Source organism: Lissotriton helveticus, chromosome 10 (assembly GCF_964261635.1).
Source record: "Lissotriton helveticus chromosome 10, aLisHel1.1, whole genome shotgun sequence".
Classification (NCBI taxonomy): Eukaryota; Metazoa; Chordata; class Amphibia; order Caudata; family Salamandridae; genus Lissotriton; species Lissotriton helveticus.
The window spans coordinates 866663627-866691141 of NC_136071.1; the positions used below are offsets into that span (position 1 = coordinate 866663627).

The following is a 27515-nucleotide window of genomic DNA, read 5'->3' on the forward strand; positions in this document are numbered from 1 at the left end:
CTCACTTTCAAGAAGGAGCCCAGAAACGTTGTCTGGACTGAGCAGTGTCAAAAGGCATTTGACACCCAAAAGCTATGTCCTCAGTACCTGTCCTAAAGGCACCTGATTTTAATAAAGTTTATTGCGGAGCCAGCTGCTTCTAAACATGGGATTGGGGCAGTGTTGCACAGGTAAATGAAGATCAACCAGTTGCCTTCATCAGTAGGTGACTCGTCAGAGAGCTGCATTGGAGTGCCATTGAGAGGGAAGCCTTTGCTGTGGTTTTGTCCCATAAAAGGCTTATACCCAACCTTTACAGATGTCTCAGGTGGCTCATGCAAATGAGAGGAGAGAACCCCGTTGAGGTGGTCGATCTTCCTACAGGGTATGAACTTAATGGTGGAACGCAAACCTGGGACTGACCAGGCCAATGCAGATGGCCTTTCCAAGTTCTTCCATTTAGATGAGGCTGCAGGTTAGTTGCTTATCACCTTTCATCTTGAGGTGGGCCAGCTAAGGAAAGGCCCCTTTTTGCGTGATCAACCCCAAAGTTTTGGACTGATGCGGTTTGTTTTTTAAATCCGAGAGTGCACTGTGATCTGTAACCAGACCTCAGTGCCAGTGTTCTGACCCTCGACAGTGCATGTTTAATTGGCTTATAGCAAATTTTCTCAATTTAACTTACTTGTAAGTCCCTAGTATATTGTGCCAGGGATACCCAGAACCTGTAAGTTAAAGTGATCCTTCAGGGCTGAAGCATGTATCGTGCCACACGGAGTGTGACAGAGCAGAATGTGTCTCCCAGCCTGCCACTGCCAAATGCTGCTTTAAACTAATGACAAGGGCCAGATCCCTCTTTTTAATACATATTCCACCCCTAAGTTAGGTCTATTGAGTCCTAAGGCAGGATGCTGTACATTATAACGTAGGGCATGTCTTTTCCAGTGTCCTCACAGTAAAAACCTCCAAATTGTCTTTTGTGAAAAGGCTAGTAGCCCCATTGGCAAGTGCAGGGTCACACACTGGCAACTCAGCTGTGCTAACGTCTGAATGGCACAAAAACTAAAGTTGGTACTTCAAGCTATCAAAATATTTGTTGCATTAAAGCCGGCTTTATGCAGAAGCCAAATTTAATGTAACTTTAGAATAAAAGGCAATTTTAGAAAGTTGCCACTCTGTTGCCCAAGTTTTCCAGTGCCCATTTGAAGATGCTGACCACAATACATCCTTCTGCCTTCCTGGGGAGATGTGTGAATGATCCCCAGGAAAGAACACAATAGAGCCTGTCTGTTGAAAGAGGTGTTCACCTCTCCCTGGTGTGAGCCCAAAAGGCAAACTTCCAAGGGGAAGCTGCCTTTGAATGGTAAATGGTGGGCACACACAAGAGGGGCTGTTCTTTTGTTCTGGTAGACATGTCATCGGGGACAGACAAGGGATAGCAGTTGCCAGATAGTTTTTGCCTGTTGGTGTGTGGCCCTCAGGAAGCCAAGCCTCTAGGGTGGGTTTCCAAGCTCCACACACTGAGGGGTCTTGCCATCTTGGGAGTGGGCCGAATGTTGAACTCTGGGATAGCTAGATGCTACACTTTGCAGGAAGACATTATCAAGCAGCAGAGGAAATTGTATCCGATTGGCGAGTAGTCACCTATCCCCAGGGGGCAAGTTGTGAGCATAAAATTGGCACCCCTAGCACCCAGACCTCAGATCACATCTGTGCTGGAGAGGGCAGAAGGAGGACATTTACGAAGGGGTGGCCCTAGGAAGACCCCCGCCAACTGGATCCGCATTGTGTATCCTTTGCATCAAAACCACTACATTGAAGCCTAAGCTGATTGGCCCATGGTCGGACACTGCTTTGACTCAAAGGTAAGTGAAAAGCAGTGATTTGCATTTTGCTTAGTAATTTATATTTCAGGTGGATCTTGTTCATTTTGGTGTTTAAGAATTCATTAAAAAAATCTATTTTTATGAATTGTTGCCAGATTTCTTTTGTGTTGCATTTCATTCTTGTTCAATTGTCTAAGTACTTCTAAGTGTTTTGCACATGTTTCTTTGTTAAAGCATGACTGACTGATGCCACAGTTACACAAGGTTGAGCTAAGTTTTTACAAATGAGCCTGAAAGCGCATTGTCAGTTTATTACACATGGAGGTCACACAACCACTCCGTATAACAAAACGCATTTCTTTCAAAACAGAGTCTTTAAATAGCACAGAAAAATTAATTAATATAATATGTTATATGGGCTGAAAAGAGTGTAAACGTAACATTAAGCTGACATGCACTTGAAATGTGCTGATTCGTAGTGGGCAATCATCGTTATACATGTAAGCCGCAGAAGAACCTTTACAAAAGTTTTTGCTAGCTAAAGAAGAAACTCAATATTGCTGAAATCTGCACAATATGATTTAGAAGCCTAACCTTAGATAATGCTTAAAGATGTTGTCATAACTGTAGAACTCTTCATTTAAACTTTTTGAGGCATCGGACGGCCTGGGGCCGTCCGACGTCACGGTGGGCGTCCGGCCTGCGCACACGCCGGATTCGGCCGCACCCCGACGGATTGTCCGCCGCAGCGAAGCGGTTAACAGAATGTATTACTTTACTGTGCAACATTTTATTCTTGAATGTCATGCTCTTCTTACTTATTTCTTTCCCTATAATATTTGAATAGAAGCTTGCACAGTTTAACAATAATGAACTGTTTATTAATATAAAAGAATGTATTACCTAATAGTAATGTTGTTCTTTAGTTAGTGGTTCATTGTTTTCACAGAGAACCAAGTAGAAATACAGAAGGTCAATGACTACGAGCAGCCCATGGGAAGTATGCCTGATGTTTCCAAACTCTAACCTCACAAGATTGTAGCTAACAACATGTTAAAAAGTTTAATCCACATATACTTCCATGGGAACGGTGGAGCTGAACTTGCTTACCGAAGATCCCTGTCCTCTTATTGGCTTGTGGAGAAAGAAGCCAGCAACAATGTTAATACATTTTCTTGACTTTTATATTGATACATGTTCCTAGGTGGCTAGGGCGTCTTCCCTTCCATGATTTTTGCTTGGATGATTGACCCAGACCTTTTTGACGATGGTAGCTACTGCTGCTACTGTTTTCCTCTTTTACCTGATGAACTTGAATTCAACAGATTCTTACTGCAACTGCCTGCTGATCTAAGACTGGGCGGAGTCTAATGAAATAGTCTTGATGGGTAATTCTGCTATTTAACTTGATTTTTAAGCTTCATGCTCCTTTGATTGCACTCTTTCCCATTTGATATTTGAACTCTTTCAAATACACTAAAACTCTGATTCTATGGATTAGGGAACCTATTTCCTTTATGGAATACCCTTAAATGTATTTGATTTTGATGATGACTTGCTCTAATCAATATTTTTTTTGAGGAGATTTCTGTGATATTATTTGATTGATGGACCAACTAGAAAAAAGACCAAAAATAAAAATCTTTACTATTCTCTCAATGATAAAAATAAAAATGTTGAAACAACAATACAACTCTCATCATTTACTGAATTTAGACTGTTATTTATTATATCTAACTTGCTCCTTGCCTCCTAATACACAATTCAAAGGTCCATTGCAGGTGAGGAAAGACTTAGCCGGGAAGGTGGGCTCAATTTGGACTTAAATGATACTTTGAAATTACATTGGAGCCCAATACTGTGCTATCAGTTTTCAGGTAGCAGAGTAATAGTTTTAATTGTTTGGAAGAAGAAGTTAACATAATTATTAGATATTAGAATTAAATATCTGAATCCTGGAATTAAATGCCTGGAGCTTGAAGAGCCGACAAGGTGCGGTTTTCGAAGGTGATTGCTGTTTTGGAGGTATATTTAGGTTGATGTGACTTCTATTGTAATTATAATTGTATTGTGTTGTGTTATGGGACTGAGAATAGATGACTGATGAAAAAAGATCATTATTGCTTCATACTTTATGTGAAGAGAGTGAAAAATTGAGACTCCGCTGAGTCTAAGATCCTAGGATAATAAAAGATTGAGACTGTAGAAGACACTTGAATGCATACTTGTTTGCAGAAAATTGTGTGGTGTAGAGTGTGAGGTACCATCACCTTCACAAATTGAGATAGAAATACTAATAAATTGTGGTGGACTAATATCAATTGATGCTGGCAGAATCTAACTGTGCAAACCGGGGAAGCTGCATTGATTTTGGGTCATTTCATGCTGGTCGAGATTTCACTTGCGAATGAGGATTTTTTGTGTATGATAATAGTGGGATTGTGGAAAACCCTTGATGTTCTGGTTGTTTAATTATTATATATTTTTCCTTTGAGAAAGCAAACAAGTGCAGATATATATTTTGTCTTGTTAAAAGTTTGTGATTTGTGGAAGTATGAGAGAAAATTGTAAAGGAGGGTGAACTGTTATAGGGAGCGAGATCAAGTGTCCTAGTGGTCCATGCTGGGATTGGTCAGTTGGTGTGCTTTTGGGATGGGATTGGTTGGTGACAGCGAGGTGGTACGCTGTGATAGGCCAGTGAGTTGTGAATACTGCCTTGAAATTCGAGATCAGGATTTTTATAAAATACCAACTGAAGCAGGATTGGAGGAGAAAAATTGACGTTTGCAGATCAAAATCCCAAACTTGAACTCTGAACTGGTTGTTTACTATTTTTGTGAAAACGTGAACTTTTGAAAAGGATGAACTAGATTTGTGTGAGGAGATGTTACAGTTCTGTTATCAAAAGGTGAAGAGGCACCTCCTGAGGGTACACTTGCACATTTTATGTTAACCAAGGTGGGATTAGACACCTGTTTATGGCTATGTCAATGGTGTAAGATTACTGAGAAACAGGGTCCATTGACATTTCCAAAATATGGGAGATTTAAAATAAGAATTATTGACAAATTAAGAGAAGAATTAGGTGAAATGAAACAACCATCTATGTCTGTGCAATTTGAAGCCTTCAGCATGTGGGGAAAAAGCAGCACGGGACAAAGAGAGGGAGAGGTACCAGTAAAGGTCTAATAGAGCAACACGTAATTATCAGATGCTAGATGAGATGAAGAAAGGTGTAGATTAAGGAAAGCTATAGTTGAAGAAACTAGGCGATATCCAGCAATCTCTACTGAGATGCAGGAGAAAGGAAAGAAAAATAATACAAAAGAAAAAGGGAGACCAAAGAAGAAGAAAACAAAACAATGATTGAGGGGATGATTTATTAGAAAAGATGCTCGACCCCACCTTATGCAACTACAACTGGTAGTTCTGGAAGTAGTACTCCAGTAAGCAGTCCAGTAGGGACTGCTCCTGTAGAAACAAGAGTGGTACAAATTGTGGAAACACTTCAACTGTTGCAGATTGTTCCACCACAAATTGCTCAGAGACAGATTGTTACACCATCTGTGGTAAATCCACCGGTCATACCTGTACCAATGCAAGCCCCATATGTAGCAACTGTACAGACAGTTACTAGACCAGTTGCTCCAGTGAGTAATAATTTGATTCGAGAAACGCAAGGAGCTGCAGGAAGGTTACCTGTGACGGATGTGTCCCAACTTAAAAAAAAAATCACAGATTGTAGTGCACGGACCACCTCTAACAGCCCCATGCACAAAGGGGGGGGGGGGATTTTTATTATTACACCAATGTCCCAGGAAGAAAATATCCTGCTGGAAGAAGGCATCCTCCCACTCTGGTTTGAGGAAGCTGTTTGTGTTAAAAAGACAAAAGGCTCAATGAAAGTGATTAACCCAGATCCTGAGAAGGAGAGGCTGCTAAACATCCCAAGATTAAAAACGGAGTTAGAAAAAATCATTAGGTGTTGCTTGAATTGCTTGAATTAGATTAGAAAAGGAATTGATTTCTTATGAAAGAAATGAAAGAAAGAAATTACAAGACGATCAGCGACTACACATGAGAAATTGAGTGAATTGGCTCAGAAATAGGATGTGGAGATTCTAAAAAGCTCTCATTACCAGTAGTGATGTAGGGTACATTTAGATAACATTGCAATCATAAACATGTGTCCTGTAGGAATGTGAATCCACATTATTGAATTAATAAAGTGAATTAATAAATGGAGTGATTTTATTAAATTGGAAACTAAATGAGCAAAGAAGTACGAGAAGAAAAAGAAACAACCAGAATTAGCTAGAGAAAATAAAGAGCAAGAGGAAGAAGTAGTTTCAGCTTTTCCCCTTAGGGAAGAAAGAGGAGGAATGTATGTACACGTTCTTTAGAGCAGAGGTGACCTTACAGCCTTTACAATTTTCCAAAATTGAGAAACAAATCTGGACAGTAGTGCACACAAGTTGGACAGTTTGTGAACATTTTGAAAGGTGTTGTGGACTGATTTGGATACACTATTTGAGATTGTAGTGCCAAGTGATTTGTGTGCTGAATGTAAGACTGCTGAACAATCGCCACAAGATAAGCCAACAAGAAATTGCGCCATCTTCCAAAGTTATGGAAAAGTCTGAATCAGTGATTACTTTCCTGAAAGGCCGAATGCCACCAAAAGATTTAAATTAATTTAACTACACAGGAGGCAGAGGAAACAGTTCATGAGTATTATGAACGTTTGTTGCAGGTGTTTCAACAGCACAGAGGAAGAGAATACCCTGAAAAGAAGGATATGGGGATTTTTGTTTCACAGCTTGTGTTAGGTTCATGACCAGAAATTAGTTCGCACATAACCCAGAGAGTAATCTGTTGGTAGAATAAGTCACTTGATGAGATCATGCAATATTCAAAATATTGCAGCGATAAATAAAAAATCAAACAGAAAAAGATTAAAGAGAAATTTATGTTAGCTTAGAAAGGGTTTGAAAATACTTCTTTTGCAGGAAACCTTGGATGAAGGCAATGTGTTGTAGTTATACAGATGGGTATTCAGGGAAAATCTAGAGGATTTGGTGTTGGTGTTGGTGTTCCGCGGGTTAGAGGTAGAGGGGTACTCATTGATCCAGGTTCCGGAATAATAGTTTTGGCATTAAAAAAAGATGACTCCTTGTCACATCTGTCACAAGGTGGGGCATTGGAAGCAGGAATGTAGATTGAATCCTGATAATGCAAATGGTAATATGATAATGAAGAGAGGCGTTTAAATGCAAAATATGCCACTGCAACAGATGAAGAGACCAATGCAAAAACAGGTTCCTATGATACAGGTTCCACAAACACAAATGATCCCCCAAAATATAGGGAGCCCAAAATTCAACATAAATCGGATGCCAAAAGCACACCAAAATTCTTTTCAGAATATGCATCAGAATAAGATTGAACAGTGAAAAAATGCAGGTAAGAATTGTTTTCAGAAATTTCCTGTTTTTGAGAGTGATGGCACAGGCTTAGACACTTTGCTATGATGGGGCCTGAGAGGGGAGGAAAATGTCATGCTTGGGGCAGTCTTGGAGGTTGACCAGAGTGGTCCTTATGTAGATGGTGAGGTGAATGGCCATTCAGTATCTTTTCTTGTAGATACTGGTGCTACCCGATCCAACTGTGGAAAACCCAGACCTACCTCTCTCGGGAAAGAAAACGCAAGTTGTAGGAGATTCAAATAGACAGATTACAAATTGAATTTCAGAAGAGGTCCCTGTAAAAATAGGCACCTTTTGAGATAAACATTAATTTGTAATTTGTGACACGAGTCCTGTAAATCTGTGAGGAAGAGATTTCTTGTGTAAGCTAAATTGCGGTCTATTGCACATTGGATGGTGTTGAGCTGCAGATAAATGAAAAAGATTTAGGATATTAAATGATTCAGCAAAATACAGTGGTAGGATAATTCCCTTTAATGGCAATTGAAGAATTGCCTGCCGATCTAATTAAGGGAGTGGAACCAGTTCAGATTTTTGTAAAAAAGAATGTGGTGTTCCCAAGAACACCGCAGTATCACTTATCCCCAGAAACAATTGCAGGAATAACGCCCATAATAGAGGACGTTACAGAAAGGGATCCTGAGAGAATTAATTGCAGGTCCATTTCATTCTTGGATCATGGGTTTACAGAAATCGAATGGAAAATATTGGCTTGAACAGACCTGAGGAAAATTAATGAGATCGTCATCTCATGTTGTCCCATGGTACAGAATCCAGCCACAATATTGTTTCAGATTACCTGTACTGCAGAATGGTTTACAGTCATTGATCTCCATCAGGCGTTTTTCTTGGTGCCAATACATGAACAGTTAGTGTTTTTGTGCCTTTGTATTTCAGCAGAGAGTTTCAGCATGGAGCCAGAGTCCCGCAAGGGGATGCAGAGTTTCCATTGATTTTGAAACATATCTTGAAAAAGAATCTGGGATCATTACAGAAGCCCTATAGATCAGTATTAGTGCATTATATAGAGGATCTGCTTGTGGCATCAGAGACACAAGAAGCATGTTAACAAGATACCATTGCTTTGTTAAATCATCTGGCTGAAAAGGGACATAAAGTGTGTCCATGGAAATTACAGTACTGTCAGAAAGAAGTTCAATATCTGGGACATGTAATTGAAAAAGGAGCTAGAAAGGTGTCACCAGATAGTGTAAGCAATTCTTCAAATGAATCCAACTCGAACATAGAAGGAAGTTAGGATGTTTCTAGGAATCGTTGACTACTCTTAAAAGTGGATACCCAACTTTTCCTTGGTGACTAAGCCTTTACTGAGGCTGGCACAAAGGGATTTGTCTGATCTGCTTCCATGAGACAAAAAATGTTTGAAAGCTTTCCGAGAGCTGAGAGAGAGCCTTTATTGTGCCCCAACACTAGAAATGCCAGACTACAGTAAAGAGTTTTTTCTTTTTTGCAGTGAGAGGGAGGGCTGCACTCTCAGTGCTGATTCAAAAACATGGAGAAGCTCAGAAACCTGTTACATATTTTTCTACAACCCGTGACCCTGTTGCCGCAGGTCTGTTGCTGCAGTGAGCGCTAGTCTGGAAAAGAGTGAAACATGGTAATGGGATATCCGGTAATGGTCCCTCACTCTGTGGAACTTCTACTGACGAGAAGAAAACACATCACATGGCCCATAACAGATGAACAAAATATGAACAGAGAATCCTGTCCTCAGAGAATATTGTTATTAAGCGATGCAAGATACTGAGTCTTGCTATGTTGCTGCCAGTAAATTATGATGTTTGTGAAGAAGTTGAACATGATTGCCTAGAAGTCATGGATTTATGCATAACGCCTAGACCAGTTATAAAGGATGAAACTTCGATTGAGCCAGATCATGTAATTTTTGTAGATAGCACATGTTTGAGAAATAATGAAGGTTCCCTAGGAGTAGCTTAAGCTGTATGTAAAATAAATGATGTTGTTGAAGCTTCATGGCTTCAAGGGTTACTTCAGCTCAAGTTGCTGAATTGATTGCCCTTATCCGAGCATGCTGTTTAACTTCCCAGATGAGAGTCACCACATTTACAGATAGTCGGCATGGCTTTGGCATTGTCCATGGTTTTGGACAGTTATGGTCACAAAGGGAGGTTATGACCTCTTCAGGATCCCCAATTAGGAACAGGGTGCTGGTGAAGGATTTGTTGAATGCTCTCCAGTTGAAATTACAGTTGTTCAGTGTGCAGCTCATCAAAGTGGAAATGGTTCTATAGCCCAGGAACATAGGTATGCAGATTCAGTAGCATGATATTGTGCTTTGTTGGCCTGCACACTTAATGGAACTTTCACATGCGAGTCTGAGGAGGAGACTCACTTTACCATGTTGATGAAAGTGACCGATACCTGGGACAAATTAAAGAGAGCACAAGAAAATTTCAGAGCAGAGTTGGAATAGAGCAGGTTGTGCGAAGAATGCGAATGACATTTGGATGTCAGCTGATGAAAGACCAGTGTTACCTGATCGTTTGTTTCCAAAAACGTGATACGTACATGGTTACACACACTTAGGCAGAACACAATGACCAGATTGTTTGACAAAGTTGGTATAATCCCAGATTCAAGATGTTAGTAGAAAAGGTGTGCCACAGATGTGTGACCTGTCAACAAATGAATTCAGGAAAAAACACATGTTACATTAAGTCAAATAGGGATATCAGGTGGTCCGTTCAACAGGATGCAGATGGACTTTATCGAGATGCCTGTTTGCAATGCACTGAGATTTGCCTTAGTCACAGTATGTGTCTTTTTGAGATGGGTGGAAGCCTATCCGACTAGAAGAAAATTGATACCCAGGTATGGCATAGCGGTCTCTTTGGAGTCAGATAAGGGGACCCATTTTAACAATGAGGTCCTGAAAATGATTTTCACAGCATTACAAATTGAACAACGATTACACTGCAGATATTGACCTGAAGCCTCTGGAATTGAGAAGAAAAGGAATGGGACTATCAAATCTTGTTTGGCAAAAGTTTATGCATCAACCTTGCTGAAATGGTCAGATACTTTACCATTGGTGCTGATGAGTAACCAAACTATTCCTGATAAAAAGGCAGGTCTTTCTCTTCATGAAGTGTTGATGGGACGAGCAATGAGATTACCTGCTGTACCTGCAAATGCACTGTTGAACATCACAGATAATAGGATACTCGATTGCGGCAAGGGTTTGGCTGATGTAGTATATTCTGTTTCTTACCAGGTTGCAGGTGCCACTAAAGATCCATATCAAGAACAGTACCACAACCTCAATCCTGGTGACTGGGTTGTGATCAAGAAGCCCATTTGGGAAAATTGTTTGGAGCCAAGGTGGAAAGGCCCCTTCTAGGTCATTTTGATGAACAATACTGCTGGTAAGTGTGGGGGAGTTCCAAATTGGGTGCACGTGTCCAACTCCAAGAAGGTGAGAAATCCAGAAGACGAAATCTTGCTCTTTCACTCTTAACCAAGAAGATTGGTGACTGCACCACCACAAGTTGAGAGAACATGTGGAGCTGTGGTATCGATATCTCACCAGCAGTAAAGTGAAGAAAGGGGTGAAGAACTACAACAAATTGCACCTTTCCAAGTACTTGTTGTTGCACCAAGTGGCACTGAAGCCTCTAATAAAGTAGAAGCAGAGACTGATTTTTAATATGAAGCAGAGACTGATTCTTAACATGAAACTGTGACAAACAACAAAACAGCAAGTAGATCCTGGCGAAGGCACAAGCACTAGACAAAGAAGTGTCAACCGTGTGGTTGAATGGCTACAAAATCATAATCAAAGAGGACTGAAACAGAGTCTGTCATTTGGTCAGATCCCAGTTACAATACAGGAAGAAACAGAGACATGGGAGGAACGAAAGCGACTCAGGATGAAATCAACAAAAGTTGAGAAGATCAAAAAGACTAAATGTACCTTGTCAGAAGAATTCAACACCTGAGTGTACTTATTAATTGAATGAAGCTTTAAATGTCACCATCGATCTGTACAACGTGAAAGCTGAACTGTTTGAACCTTCATGATACTATAAAAATAAGCTGTGCTAGGGAAAATATATTTACAAAGAGACTGCAATAAAAGAAAAGTAGACTAATAAAAAACTTGACATTGATTTATTCTTTTTTTTAAAAATCTTTTTATTTTACAGATCAACCTAAGCCTGTGTCTGTGCTAGAAGAGTAGGAATACCATTTTTAGAAGAACACAGAGTAGGGTTAAGGATTGTTTAATTTCGCTTGCTGAGAACAAATCATTTTAAAGAAAAATAAAAGAGAAAAATTTGCATATCGAATTTAACTGCTTGCCTTCAATCTGCTTCTGAGGAGGACATGTGTTGCCTAAAAAATAATGTAAATATATCATGTGTGCAATCTTCATAACAACCTTTATTATGATCACCATAGTATTTGTAGGGTTACACTTAACACCCGAGACAGATTATAGAAATGCAAAAACTACATAGCCTCTTTTGTTGCATAACATAGGGAAGATTACTCAACAAACGTTTACTGTAGATTAGTACAGGAATACACACGCTATGGGAGCTGAAGACTGCTATGTCTGTGCTTATCTATCGTCATGAGCATCAGAGGAAGTCAGACATTATAACATACAGTTATCATATGGAATTCATGTAGCATATTACTTACACTTCTATATAGACGAGAACATTTTGAGTATTTCTATTCTAACTATGACTTAATAGTTTCTAGAGTGCCGTTGATAGAAAGCATGAATTTACAGTCCCAAAGAAAAGAAATGGACACAGCCTGGTACTATTGTATGCCACACTAATCTATTGACTGTGTTAAAGCTTATCAAAGTAATTTAACTTGTTTGATGCGCCCATTAGAAGAAAAAAAATATTATTGCTTTAGAAGCTAGAAAAAGTAACATAAAATGTAGCAAAGACAGACATAGTGATGTTTTGAAAAATGTTTGGAAGAAAGAAGATTAATTTAGAAAAAAAATGGTTTATCCAAATTGAGATTAGACAGTCAACACAAAGGGAAAGTTTGTTCCTAAAGAAGAAGGGCACTCAAACAAAACAGACATGTGGGAATCAGTAGCTGCGAACATACATTTCAATTAATGGTAGAAACATGAATGGGAGGGTGTGTGTTATTTAGGAGTACTTTTTCCTAAAATGTATCATGTGACTAGTATAGATGCATTAACTACTAAACCAGCACACAGATACACCCATAGAACAGAGAATGGAGCTAAATTAGAAAGATATATTTTTGGAGCTATCATTCCACCAGTAGGAGTCATTTTCAATGGCAATAAGGTTAGAAAACTGTCAACCGTTGTCAACAAGCTGGCAACAAACACATGAGGAGCTTTACTATTTGTAAACACTGAGCTGATTGCTATATGTTCAATGGTTTTGCAGGATCGATTAGTGTTAGACATTCTACTTGCAGAAAAAAGGCAGAGTTTGCAAAATTCTTAATTTAACCCATTTCTGCTCCTATATTCCTGACGAGAGTAAGAAAATAGAGGAATTTGCAAATTCCACAATTGGAACTTGGATTGCAACTGCATGAGGAGGTATTTTAAAGGCTGTAAGTATACCAGTGCCTGCAGTTGGGCTACGCTTGTTATGCTTATTTGCCTTGGTCAAAGGCTGTAGATATTACTTACACAAGAAAAGGGAAATAGAAGTTAACACGAGATTTGAATGGAGTTTGACATTAAACGATCATGAATGATGATCATTGAAATTTCAAAGTATCAAAAGAAAGAGAAATGATTCAACTGATCATGAGAGTGACATTTGAACAGAACTCACATGTGAAACGAAATTAGTGTGATGGTTTATAAACCATTGGATGGGGGACTAATAGAGTCTAAAAATAGAACAGAAAGATTAATTAATGTAGTATGTTAAATGGGCTGAAAAGCGTGCACACCTAACGTTAAACTTCCCTAAAGTCCTTTCAGGACTGCCTCAAAGCAGTGTGTCACTGAATGGGTGAAAACTGTCTCAAATTAAATTCCAACAAAACTGATTTTATTTTTTTGGGGCACAGTAACGAGCCCTGACCCTCTGAGTTGGTGGCCATCTGTGATGGGGACACACTCCTTCCCTTCAACCTGTTAGGAATATGGGAATCAAGTTTGACTCAACCCTATCATTTGAACCGCAGGTCAAAGTAGTTTCAGCAAGCTGCTTTGCCACTTTGTAATCTCTAAGACGTAATGTTACACTTGTTACCTGTGACTGCCCATTAGACTGTTATCCATGTAACCACTAAATTGGACTATGCTAACAACCTTTACCTGGGTCTGCCAGCATATCTTTTACAATGGCTGCAGATCAAACAGAATGCTGCACGCCTTATTCTTTTTTTTTTTTTAATAATAATATTTTTATTGTATTTTCATAGACATGGTACATACAAATAAAAACACATGTAACATTTATGGCAAATAGATCACTTCGCTTATTCTTTTATAGAACATAAAAATACATGGTCTATTTTCTTTAAGATCCTGATTCGGCAATCAGTGTCTGTACATATGTGCCTGCTTCACTTGCTCCCGGTGAACAGCCGCAACAAATTTAAGGCGATATTTTCACCTGTAGAGTCTTGGAGAACGAGGGACCCCAGTACTTAAGATGTAGATTCAGGCCCTACTTTCAGAGCAGATCCATCAGGTCCATCTCCAAGAGGCACCTGCAGATACCTAGGATCCATAGAGACAGACTAGGTGGAAGATCTGTCACATTTTTGATGGCTAAGCTATGGTATGTGCTTCCTCTCAAGCTTTGCCTGGATCCTTCTGAAAGTATCTTTAGGAAATGCCTAAAGACCCAGCTGTTCAATTTTTAGTCTCTTCCCATCAGCCATGGAAGTCCTGCTGCTAGTGACAGGACGCTCCCTCTGGAGCAGTTGTGAGCTCTGTAAATGCCTTTGTATTGTAAACTGACATGTACTTGAAATGTGCTGATTCCCAGTAGTCAATCAATAGTATACGTGTAGGCTGCAGAAGAACTCTAACAGCAGTTTTTGCTAGCTAAAGAAGAAACAAGACATTGCTGAAATATGCACAATTTGATTTAGAAGTCTGACCTTAGATAATGTTTATAGATGTTGTCATAACTATAGAATTAATTTCACAGATTGTATTACTTTACTGTGCAACATTTTATTCTTGAATGTCATTAACTTCCTACTTACTTACTTTTTTCCTACAATATTTAAATAGGAGCTTGCACAGTTAAACAATAATGAACTGTTGTTTAATTTAAAAGAATGTATTACCAAATAGGAATTGTGTTCTTTAGTTAGTGGTTTATTGTTTTTGCAGTGAAACAAGTAGAGATATAGAAGGTCAATGAGTATGAGAAGCCCATGGGAACTATCCTTGATGTTTCCAGACTATACCTTCGCAAGACTGTCTATAGCTAATATTCTAAAATGTTTATTCCACATGTATTTCCATGGAAACGGAGGAGCTGAACTTGCTTACTGACGATCCCAGTCCTCTTATTGGCCTGTGGAGGAAGAAGCCAGCAACAATGTTTTCAATACTTTTCCTTGACTTTTATATTAGTGTGTACACATGTAGCTAGATCTCCTTCTCTTTTATGCTTTTTGCTTGGATGATTGACTCAGACCTTTTTGGCAGTCGTAGCTACTGCTGCTAGTGTTTCTGTCCTTTACCTGACTCACGTGGATTCAATCGATTATTACTGCAACTGCCTGCTGTTCTAAGACTCGGCTCAGTCTTATGAAATACTCCTAATGGGTAATTCTGCTATTTAACTTGATTTTGAAGCTTTGTGCTGCTTTGATTTCACTATTTTTCAGTTGATTTTCAAACTCTATGAGTTCCAAATAGACTCAGACTCTATCCTGATTCTGTAGATTAGGTAATGTATTTCCATTATTGAACGTTCTTAAATGCATTTGATTTTCATGATGACTTGCTCTAACCAATATATTTTTGATGAGATTTCTATAATATTATTTGATTGATGGACCACCTGATAAAAGACCAAAAATAAATAAAGATCTTTACTAATCTATTAACGAGGAAAATAAAACTTTAAAATGACAATACAACTCTCATAATTCACTGAACTTAAACTGTTATTTAAAATATCTAATTTGCTCCATCTCTCCTAATACAAAATTCAAAGGTCCATCACAGGCAAAGAAAGACTCAGTTCTGGAAGGTGGGCTCAAATTGGACTTAAACGACCCTTTGAAATTACTTTGGGGCCCAGTACTACACTACCACAAGGATGAACTGTCTGGGGATTTGCCGCTCATTGCATTGGGCAGAAATTCCACTTTTTCTTAAATATTTTGTTTTACTATTCATACAAATTCATGTTTACATCATAGGCACTGCTCTCCAAGATTGTGAACCCCAATGAGACATATAATAAAGGTCAGCAGGGCTACTTCTTAATGGAACAAGTTGCTTGTAGAATGATTACAGTGTGACCACCGTGTAAACCCAATCGCCGTAATCCTTCACAAATTCTCCAAACAAAGTAAGCGGATGAATACTGATTCATTTAGAGCGTCTAAAGCACACCGCTTATTGCTTAGGCAGCCACTGCTCCCCTTTCAAAAAGACAAATTCCACGCTTATGGTGCATTCTAGAATTATGCTGTAGCTGCGCTGATGATGAATGAGAACGTATTTGCAGGCTGCAAACAGGAACAGACTGGCCTATAGGGCAGTCAGGCAGAGCCCAATAGGCTGGTCTGAGAAACCAGTGAGTTGGCCCTTTTTTGGGGGTTGTTTGTGGGCCTGTCTTATGATCTTCTGTTTTCACTGTTAATTTCCCCAATACTAAAGCAAACATTGCCTATAGCAAGCAAAAATCCATGTAGTCTTCCATACAACTCAAAACACTTATACACAGAATCTTTACACAATAAAAACACGCCCAATTTGCAAACATGGGCTACTTTGGTAGCTATCTAATTCATTAATGGGGGCCACTTTTATTTTGCTCCTGAGCCTAGTTCCTGTCCGACCCTGGCTAAAGTCTAACACAACAACAACACCAACTCTGAAGATACACTTCAAAATAATTAAAGAACAACGCATTTTATAACGAGTAGGGGGGTGACCATTTGGGATTGTTTTCTACAGAGCACAACAATGCATAGCTTTGCACAAACCATTGTACTCCAGGGAATGGCAGAGTTAATAAAATGGCTTTCTGGTGCTTTCCGCCAAGACAGAATCAAATATTATGAATAGTATTTCGAATAGAATCTTCTTAGTTTTTGCATTGTTTATTTCTTATCTACTTCATATCACTGTGTTCGAATATCAGAAGGCCTAGCAAATGACGTGACTCTATTTTTTCTTTAATCTATTAGTATGCTGCAGCAAGATTAGCATTTAGTTGCATAGTTGACCTTTTCTTTGCCACATTATTTAGTTAACATTCTTTGGTTTTCCAGTACCACATATTTCCAGTGATCCGGATTATAAGTGACAAACGTAGATCGTCACCATGAAAAACTTTCTGACTGTGTCCAATGTACACTACAGGTCTCCTACAGAAAGGGAGCTCATAGTATAGAGAGCTCTACTCGGAGTTCATAATTATTTATATGGTAAGCCACAACATCACCTCACTGGAGCTGAAGTGTTCTTTCTAGATCTGGCAAAGCAGCAAAAGCTTCCTGTTAATTAATCAGGTCCGAAGTGTGAAAGCATGCAGATGATGATGCGATCACTGGTCAAATACAGTGCAACTCAATGACACTTACCACTGGGCTAATCCTCCAGTTGATGGATAAGAGAGTTTGGTCCAGCCCTCTGGCACGTTATCGTAAAACAGAGCTGACTGTTGGGACTCCATGTCCGGAGAGATTGTTAGCTCCCCCTGCAGTGTAAAAACAGCATGGTATGATTTGGATCTTTTGAAATCTTGACTTACAATTGTCATGGAATTGAACAAGAGTCCTTGTCCTACATCTAAGCAAAACATTACTTTAAGCTTTACAAGTGTAAATCAACAAAAAGAAAATAAATGTAATCCTGCCTTTAGGCCAAGGTTCAGTTCCTTCAGTGATCTGCGTATCTCTCGAATTAAATTATTCATCCTTTCGCACTCCTGGAAGCAGACAAGAATGTAAGGGCTCCTTTCTGTCGTCTTCTGCATTATTTCCATTATGCTAAATTCTTCAGGCAGTTTCTCCAGAATATCATCCAGCACGTTTTTTACCTAGATATATGTACAAAAACAATGCATTAGTCCATTTTTAGATAGTGTTATGGTTGAACTAATTTACTTGGCAGTAACACACATCTGCCCACTCTAGATACTTTGGACTGTTTCACATCATAAATCTTTGAGAAAGCATGTAGCTTTTCAGTTGCTAGTCAATTTCTGGGAACCTTAAGGCACTCTGGCATACAATGTTCTGCACATATTTATTTTATAGCTTACATTGCCTCTGCGAATCCCTTCCTCGTTTCCTGAGACAGGAAAACTAGAGTTTGAAAGCTGAGACTGCAAGCTCCACCCACCCACTGCGCGTGCTATAAAGTGGCTGCCACTCCAAAGCTCCTCCTTTACTTTCCCCGTCTGTTGGTTGCAGAGAACACCTGTGTGAGGCTGCCCTTAGGCATAGGCCTCAGCTTCCGTGTGATCCCGCTTTTCCTGACTTGCAGCTGATTCAGGGTACATCATAGGATTCTGCTGTGGGAAATGTGTGACTCGACCCCATCTGGTTGCGCATATGCAGAGTAGCCGGTTTGGCCTAGTATTCTGACATGCAGGAAGGAAAATTGCAATGTGCGACAAACTGTACTGCACCTTGTGGATGTATGTTTTATCTGCTGGGCTCCCATGGAAAGTGGTTCCGACTTGCCTTTTGTGAGTAACCAATGTTTAGTTTTGTTTGCTCCTCCTCCTTGGTTGCTGTAGAGCCAGTGACAAGGCTTTGATGGCTCTTGGCCTGCCTGGATGGCTGCAGCGTCTGCATGCATAGACATCTGTGCAGTCTACCTAAACATTGCTCATGCAAACTTAAAGAACGCAGCTCTGAGTAATGGTCTCCAGAGTATAGTTCACCAGTGCAATTTCCTCATTATCACCAAAGCTTTCCAGTGTATGGAGCAGCAGTATGGACTGCCACAACGTTTGCATGCTTGTACACCACCAAGGATATGGCAAACTATACCCTGAACATTGCAACATTGCTCTTGCCACATCATGTTGCTGTGTAGTTGTGAGGACTGTGGTTGGTATTTCATCCAATATGTGGCGAGTCTCAATGGCTTACAACACATAGACCCAATGCCCCCAATGTGTGAAAAGCCAAAGTGACTCACAATATACTGGATTGTACTCGTAAATTGCAACATTTCCATGCTTGGGATCAACAAATCCATCTGAACTTTGTTTGTGATGTGGTGGGCTACTGCAATAATTGAGATATGAGCACTGATCCACTAAAGCTATTCACCTTCTAATGCATTCCAGTGTGTAATCGGCCAGTGTGGCAAGTCACGTAGTGTAGCATGTTGCATATTGCACCTGATGAGCATAGACCATGATAGCGTGCCACATTTTAGGCAACACACGTAACCACAATTCCTTTATCAATGGGCATCTCCAGAGGGATGTATAATGGAACAGCGCATTCTGTTGTAACTCATGCTGTTACAATGCAGCCGTTTCAAAGTGAACGCCATTACCATACATGCCTTTACAATGCATATGCCTTTACCAAACATGCCTTTCCAAATCAGGCTAATATGTGCATATGCAGCTACTCTGATAAAATATGACGGGAGAGTCGATATGTCCATCCAGTAAGTAGAACAGAACAGAACGAGCTGTGTTCATGCAAATATTAGGGAGGCACCAAGCGTTAAATTAAATAAAGCAGTTCTTATGACTCGAGCAAGCATATATCACTGCTGATTTGTACCCAAATCAGCACAGAAATGCTTCATAAATGTAGCTTTTTGAGTGAGAGAAAAACTTGATGTGTTGATAAGTCCAATACGGTAATTGATAACTGTAATTGTAATATGACTGCCGCTGTCTGTGACAGTCTCAGCGCTGTATTTGGAGCTGACTTTTGTAGCTGTAGCTAAAACATATTTCTTTAGGTGTGTGTTAGGACAGAAACGTCCTTTGCATGGAGATGGACATGCACCCCAGACCTGTGTGCCAAACAGTATAGATGTCTGGATCCCTAATACTGATTTTTGTTGTCATGGGCGAACACGTAACATGTGTGCGCACCATGACATTGGCCTGTCTCACAGATTGCCGTCTTTTTGGACAGGAAGGTGTGCCCAAAGCACTACCTTCATAGTGGTGAAAGGCTATTGTCATTAGCCAGGAGTTAAGCAGCACCAATGAAACGGTAATAGCATACTGTGTAGTGATCAGTAGAAGTGAACAGGCCCTTTCTTTACCTGAGTCACTGGACTGAGGTATACAGGCTCACTAACTTAAAGATCCGCTGCTGTGTGCTTAACTCACCTTTGATTTCCATTTTTGTCATTTGTAGTGCTGCACAGTGCGTGTGGGATACAAATGTACTGGGTGTTATGTACGCCAATAAATGGTACAATAGAGGGATAATGCCGTACTGTGCAGTACGTGTAGTAGTATGTGTATGTGGTGGGTGTATGTGTGCCTGTGAATGGTACAATACATAAGGATGTAGTGCTGTGCATGTATGCTATATGCATGTAAGGGGTTTATGTGTGCCTGTGAAGGTCACAATCCATGGAAGACTATGGGTTCCATTTTGGGAGACCCAGAGCTAAATGGAGAAACATGAGAGAGGAGGTAGAGGAATTTCCCCAGACAGATTTGTGTATTGTTGCATTCCTGTAAGCTAGACGGAACACACAGGCTCTCCAGTACACCTCAAAGAGTGCTCTTTGATTCGCAGAGAGGTCACTGGGAAGTAGTCTGGGCAGATCTCAGGAAGGAGATGGGGTTGATTCATAAAGAGTAGGGCAGAGACGCTGGTGAAGCAATTTGCAACACATATCACTGTGGTTGACATCCAGGTGTGAACCTCTAGTCACTTCCATGGCCTGTGAGGTGAGGCTGTCATATTTGGAGCCACATCTGCCATGACAGCCTGCTTTCCATAGGAAGAAAGAACAGGAGAGGTACTTCAAAAAGAAGCAGAACCCAAACATAAACTTAAAAAACTCAGACTCTAAATCACATTTGGTGTCTGGAAATGGACTCTAGGAAGAGGAACTTGAGACTCAAATAATTGCGAACTGTCAGGCAGCCAGTGGGGCTGTGTGAGGAGAAGAAGCTATGCCTATAAACAGGACTGGGGGTCAAGGCCTGCTAGTCTCCCAGGTGGGTGAGGTAGCATGACCCTGGGAATCCAAGACCACTTGCCCTGAAGCACCAGTGCCTGCCTGCTTGCCAAGACCAGTGTGCCCTGTGAGGAAGAAGAGAGTGTCAGAGGGAGCAAGGTCCAATGGGGGAATCCTGGTGAGTGGATCCCCGAAGCAAGGTGTGAGGAGATAGCTGGTACACCAATCGGGTTGTTCACTGTGTGCAGTGTTAAGTTGGGGACCCCATATGTCAGGTGGGGCCGTCGTAAAGATTGCTGCCATGGCAATCAGGCCGTGTCCCATGTGTGGAAACAAGTCGGTGACACTGTATGCCAGATGGGGCCACTGTGAGGATTGCTCCTCTGCTGATCAGGCCGTAGCCTGTGTGTATTAACAAGTCTGCAACCATAGATGCCAGATAAGACGGTTGTGAAGACTGTTGCTATGCCGATCGGGCCGGAGCCAGTGCACACAAGACGAATGGCGACCCACTATGTGAGATGGGGCCACCAGGACCAAGCAAGAAGCATGGTCTGATCTAAATCATCAAAGGAGGAACGAGGCCGCTGTCGTAACCCTAGCGGGCCTGAACAGTACCAGGATTGTCACCCCGCCCCCCTTGGGAGGAACCAATACCACTAGCTTGAGGGTAGTGGAACTCCGGGATCCACCTATGAAACACTAGAGCCCTGACTTCAGTGGATTGTGTGTATCGTTTGTGAATGTCATATTTTACCTTGTGGACAATTATAAATACTCCTTTCTTAACAAAAGCAAGTAATTGACTGGGCAATCCCTTATTGCTGCTGCTGCTTGTATTATGAGTTTGTATTCACCCCCCTGTGTCCACCTCCCCCAGAGAAGGCTTGGAATGCTCGACCCACTCTGCAACTCAGGAGTGAAAGACCTCAACCCCCACGGTTGGTCCCAGTACCCCCCTGCCCCTTTGAATGGTGTTCTGACAGGTTAGTTATCAGTTAAATTTAGATTAGAGTAGGACCAGTGTTTTCTGTATAGCTTTGTTATAAACATCGAGGAAATGCTACTTAAGAGACAATAAGTCATTGTTCACATAAGGCTTACCTTCTCTTCTACTGACTGTCCTGTTCCTTCCCCAATAAAGGCATCTCTTGGCTGCATTTCCAATAGAGTTCTGAAAAGATTCTCTGAAGTCACTGTCAGGAACTCAATCTCTGCATTGGGATGAAGTCCATACATCATTGGACTTTCCTCTGGAAGCATTTCATCTACGTATTTGTGGTAACCCGTATAATCCATGTTAGACGGGGCAGAAAATCCTGGGGCCAGCATAAGGTCATTTTCAAACTTGAACGACAAAAGAAAGGAGGCAAGGGTATGTCACAAAAGTTTCCAAGTACTCTTAAAATGCCAGTCATTCTACAACACAAAGTCCATATAGCATTGGACATTCCACTGGAAGCATTGCATCTAAAATACCAGTCCTTGTGCAACACAATTAGAATGTACACTACCGTCATTAAATACTAATAGTTATTTGATGCTACCATTTTGGAAGAGACAGTGGAGAGTTACAAAGAAGTTTGGCCTTCCTGCTCAGTTCGTCTTCTTGCTGCAAACCGTCTTTGATTTAGCAATATTCTACATAAATGTTGCAGAAAATATGTTTTGAAAACATATTTAAATAAATAATTGACCAAAGAGGATAAGTCAGGAACCCGGATGTATGTGACCACGACCCAAATCTGACCTTTCCTTCCTTACGCTCTTTAGACTGTGTTAATTGGAACGCCTCGTACGTTTTGAATTACCTCACGTACATGATGTGCCCGAGCAACACATAGATCAGCTTGTTCACTCTGATTGATATATGTGGAGGACATTTTTTTTTTTGTTTACAACAAGCAACATTCAGAAATAAAGAATTATCTGGATTTGGTTTGGGGAAAATAGCCTTGAAACTCGATATTCTGCAACATTTATGTGAAGTGTTACTGGCCTATTCACAATTTGCAGTGATGAAATGCTCAGTTTTCGAGGGCTCCGTGAAACTGCAAGTTTTTTCATGAAAATCCATGAACATTTAATTGAATTTCCTTTCAGAACAAAATGTGGTTTGCCAGCCAGCATCTTGCATGACTTTTATTTTTATAGAGAGCGCATGACGGTTGTACGGCATTACAACGCGGGCTTTTACCCCGCATGCCATTACAACGCAGTTTTTACAACGCAAGTCATAACAACGACTTGCTTTAGGGGGCGCTGGATAGTGGAATAGTTTAATTTTCTATTCCAACTCCAGCCCACGTTGACAGTAGGGAAGGTGTTGGATAGAAAATTAAACTATTGCCTATCCTACAGCGCCCTCCAGCGCAAGTCGTTGTAACGACTTGCATTGTAATAGCAGTGCGGGGTAATGCCTGTGTTGTTATGGATGCTTCCCGCATGGGGCTGGTTGCCTCTCATCAAGATGGTAAACAGCCATCACCCCGCATCCTTAACCCCGCATGCTGTTACAACGCAGTCGTAACAACGACCGTGTTGTGACAACGCATACCATTACCCCGCAAGTCGTTACAACTACTTGCGGAGGGGGGAGAAGGTGTTGGATTTAAAACCCAACATCTTCCCTACAGTCCGCACAGACTGGAGTTGGAATAGTACATTTGACTATTTCAACATCCAGCGCCCCCCTCCGCAAGTCGTTGTTACAACTTGCGGGGTAATGGAATGTGTTGTTACAACGTGGTCATTGTAACGACTGCCTTGTACCAATATGCGGGGTAATGGCATGCGGGGATAAGCGGCATATTCCACCAAGATATAATCTGTGCAAACCATTCTCCAGCTAGTATCTTGTTGGACTTTTGGTGTGTGAAATGTTATAAAAGATTTAAAGACATTTCCTGTAATGTGAAATACTGGAAATATGTCAGATTTGTTATAATTCCATTCAGGCCTATCAGCTAGATTCATGAAAGAAAATTCGGCTCGCAAAGGGCCAGATTCTGTGAATCTGGCCCTTTGCGAGCGCAATTTTTGCATTTGGGATTCATCATCCCAAATGCAAAAATCGCATATTTGCGAGGAATTGCTTTTAAGGAATCTCTATTTGAGATTCCTTAAATGCAATTCATTAACCAATTTTAAATTGCAAATTCGCAATTTTTGGCCGCTATTTACCACGAAGTCTGACTTCGTGGTAAATAGCGAAAAAATAGAAAAAAGCACTTAAGTGCATTTTTCTCAGTTGCATGTTACACACACACATGTCCTTTGGACATGTGTGTGTGCAACACCTGTGTAAATTTGCTTTTCAGGGGTGCTACAGGGTATCCTTTGGACACCCCTGGCACCCTTGAAATCGCATCCTTATTTGCGATTAGCAAATTGCTAATCGCAAATAAGGAATTACTCCCCATTCATTCCTATGGGCCTGTAGGCCCATAGGAATGAATGGGGAGTAATTCCTTATTTGCGATTAGCAATTTGCTAATCGCAAATAAGGAAGATGTAGGAATCGCAATATTTTTTGCAATTCCTACATGAATCCCGTTTTGCAAGTCCTTAATAGCGATTCCTTATGAATCGCTATTAAAGACTCGCAAAACGGGTCTTTGATGAATCTAGCTGATAATCTTCTATCTGTTTTACTGCGCCACTCATAGTGAAATGTGAAGGAGGGCACGAGAACAAATGCAAAGTGCTGCTGGTCTGTTCAAAGCTTATTCAAGCAATATAATTCTGCTAGAGACTTCTAGCCACAGACTCCTCTCCTTTTGAATATTCCCCAGGTGTCAGACTGGATTCGGAAACGTTTCCATAGTACATGTGTGCGTCGGAAGTTGGAGCTGTGGGTCTCTGCACTGATGCCGTTCGCTCCAGGATTGACATGCAGGGCTAATATAGGCATCATTGCTGCATGTTGACGTCAGCTCCTTTCAGAAAGAAATGCTACTAAATGCACATCCGGGGCTGCGTCTCATCTCTCAGAGACCTTTACCTCAAAATATTTTTTCAGTGTTCAAGGGATGTCATCCGGTCAGATGACAGGTTTTAAACCCTGTAAGGACTGTCCCAAAAAAGAGGTCTAAGACAGATCTTCACCATGTATGCCAGTGGTGTCGGGCCACAACTCCATGACCGGTGGAGGCTGTGCATCGATTAACTCGAAGGCCATCAGGGAACACAAGGCAAATTTTAGACCCGTCAGCCTTAGTTAGGGTGGTCTTACCTCCAAAAATGTTCATGTTAGACCAGTCACCCTTCCCCCCCAAACGTTTTTGCCTTCCTCCTCCATTTTTGTTTCTGATCTCGTTTTTGCTGGCCTTAGGACTCTGAGCACTTTACTACTTCTAACAAGTGCTCAAGTGCATGTGTTCACTCCTTAAAAAACTTGTTATATTGACTTGTACCAACTGGACCATCTATTTTTAGGTGATCCCTTGGAGGACCCGATAGTCAGTGATTCTTTGGTTCTGGTACATTGTTTTACCTGTGGTGTGTCGGAGACTAGTAGATAAACAAGCGCTGTCCCCAAATGGGGGAGCATCTCCAAATTGCAACTTATTTACATTTTCAATAATGTTCGTACGAAGCACTTCACGCTTTACATCACTGTTTACATTAACCCGGGTTTTACACAGCGGTCTATTTACCATGTCCATCACTATCACCCTCCCAGTTCGGGCACATGATCAGGAACTTCCGGGTCAGACCCAGTGTAACATGAAGCTCCGGCTAACTAACTCATGACACGACGGAGGTGATCACGGGAATTATCCTTTTCACCCTAAGGTAATACACTACTTATAAACGTAGCTCACGATCGTTATACGTGTAGGTTTCCTACGACTAATTTACATTTATATTCACAGGTCTACAGTTTTCGTTACACGCCATACGAAAATAAGGTAGCATCTGAAGTTTTGTGAGTTTTGTTACTTTTGTTTTGCACGTTGGTACAGCACGATTTTCACATTCTTCGAAACTCGTCATTTTTCATCTAATGATTATTTTTTTTAACAGTTTCTTAACTAAGCGGGCTGACTTTTGTTCCGTCTCATTTGACCTGACTTGTATTCACCCAGGTTCAACCCGCATGTAAGGTACGGTTTTGTACAAGCCATCTTTTGCTTTGCAAAGCACTTTGTTGTTCACTCCAGCATCAACACCTTGTTCAGCCGTTTTTTGACTTCCATTGTTTCACTTCACTTCTCATCATTGCGGTTCACATCATGATATCGCTGAATATTAATCATCAGTCTTTCACTCACAAGGGTGTGGCTTGGAAGCCGATGCAGGCAGCGGTGTGAGAGCGGCGCTCCGGCTGCGGAACCCACACTTATCCTGATTTAAGACCCCTTCTAAACCCGTGCCCGCACAGAAAGACGTGGGTCAAGAGAGGTCCGGCAGGGGAACAGTTCTGGTGCTTGGCGGCATTAGCAAACGGTATATACGGGCAATGACTTGGCCCGCCGTGTCAGAGGAGAGCGCCCACAAAATGGCGGCTCTGGAGAACAAAGAAGAACGGGGGATCGCCGAGGACGGCGTTCGCTGCTACTGACTGGCTGGCTTCCCCGGTTGATCGGGACCGGTGCGGGTTCCCCGGGCGAGCGAGTTCCGTGTGGCGACACTTGGGAGCACGAGAAGAACGGGTCGGGAGAGGCTACTGGACCCTCGACTAGCAGTGGAGGCGGTGACCCTGGGCTACGCCGCGGACCTGGTGAGCGGCAGAAACGACGAGAGGTGACGGCCTGAAGGAGATCGGAGTGGCGACACCCAGATCGGCGCTGGTGAGTGGGATGCGGCACGCTCGGGGACCGGGGGTCATGGAGGCAGGTCCGGGGGCGCTGTGGCCTGCGAGCCGGGGCTGGGAGGGGAGCGCCTGCGAGCAGCAGAGCACAGACCCCGGCCAGAGATTGGGCCAGTACCCACCCGCCCTCCACTGGGTGTGCCTGTGAGCGGAGGGGGAAATAGACCCTGTAGAAATCCCACAACAAGCCATTGAAACTGGAGTGGCGCCGGTGGGGGCCTCCTTTAGATCCGAGGCCGGCTTGAGAGCGGCACGAGGGGCAAAATCCAGATCAGTGCTGACTTCGGCTGGCTGAAGGGGGACCCCCAGGTGCTCAGAACTGGCGGAGATTGCTTGATGAATACGCCCAGTGCGACGGACTGCGGAAGAAGCGGGAGATCGTTGGAGGCGCTGCAGCCCGGGAGTCAGGGCAGGGTGAAGGGCATGAATGGGTGACCGAGGGTTGACCCCCGCCGGGCATGTACTCATAGGGCAGGAGCCTGGGCTGCCTCCACCTGCACCTGGAATCGTTGAGAATTGAGGGGGGCAAGGAGCTTAGAGCAACGTCCCACGAGACATTGGGGAACGAGGCGGGGCTGATGGGACCCTCTCCCTGACCTGCAGCGGATCGGAGTGTTGCGACCTGGACAACACCCTCCACGTAGGCAGTGTCTAACACACACATAGGAGGACATCTCTACCGGGAACAGACGGACGCTGCCCTGAGGCGTGAACTTTGTGGAGACACGCCCGGAACTGGGCGACGAGCAGCGGTTTTCACACGCCATGACATCAGCCTACCGTGGGTGACCGGAGCAAGAACGACTGCTTGCACATAAGAACCAGGGTAACTCTGGCTGCGATACAGGAACTCCCTGAGACCCTGCCCATAGCTAACCGGTTGACTGGGTAGGGCTGAGGCGCAGAACTTGCAATCCTGGTACAGAGCGAACTACGAGCAAGGCTGCGTTCAAGCTGGGATACGGTAACCTGCGGGGACCACTGGCACACAAGTGGGGACACTGGAGAGCCTGGAAATGGGGAAACCTAGGGGGAGGAGAGATGGTGCGCAGCTCTCTGACACTGAACACCCAAGC

General features: G+C 42.0%; 1 protein-coding gene across 1 annotated transcript in view; it reads right to left on the reverse strand.

The window, feature by feature from the left end:
* The window catches only part of DNAH11 (dynein axonemal heavy chain 11), a 3642058-nt gene that overhangs the window by 55734 nt on the left and 3558809 nt on the right, over positions 1-27515 (reverse strand). Inside the window, exons 78-80 of the mRNA XM_078663510.1 lie at positions 21729-21971; positions 17359-17541; positions 17084-17199 (exon numbers count right to left, since the gene is read on the reverse strand). Of these exons, the coding sequence (XP_078519636.1) occupies positions 17084-17199; positions 17359-17541; positions 21729-21971 (542 nt within the window). The remainder of the gene's footprint in view (positions 1-17083; positions 17200-17358; positions 17542-21728; positions 21972-27515) is intronic.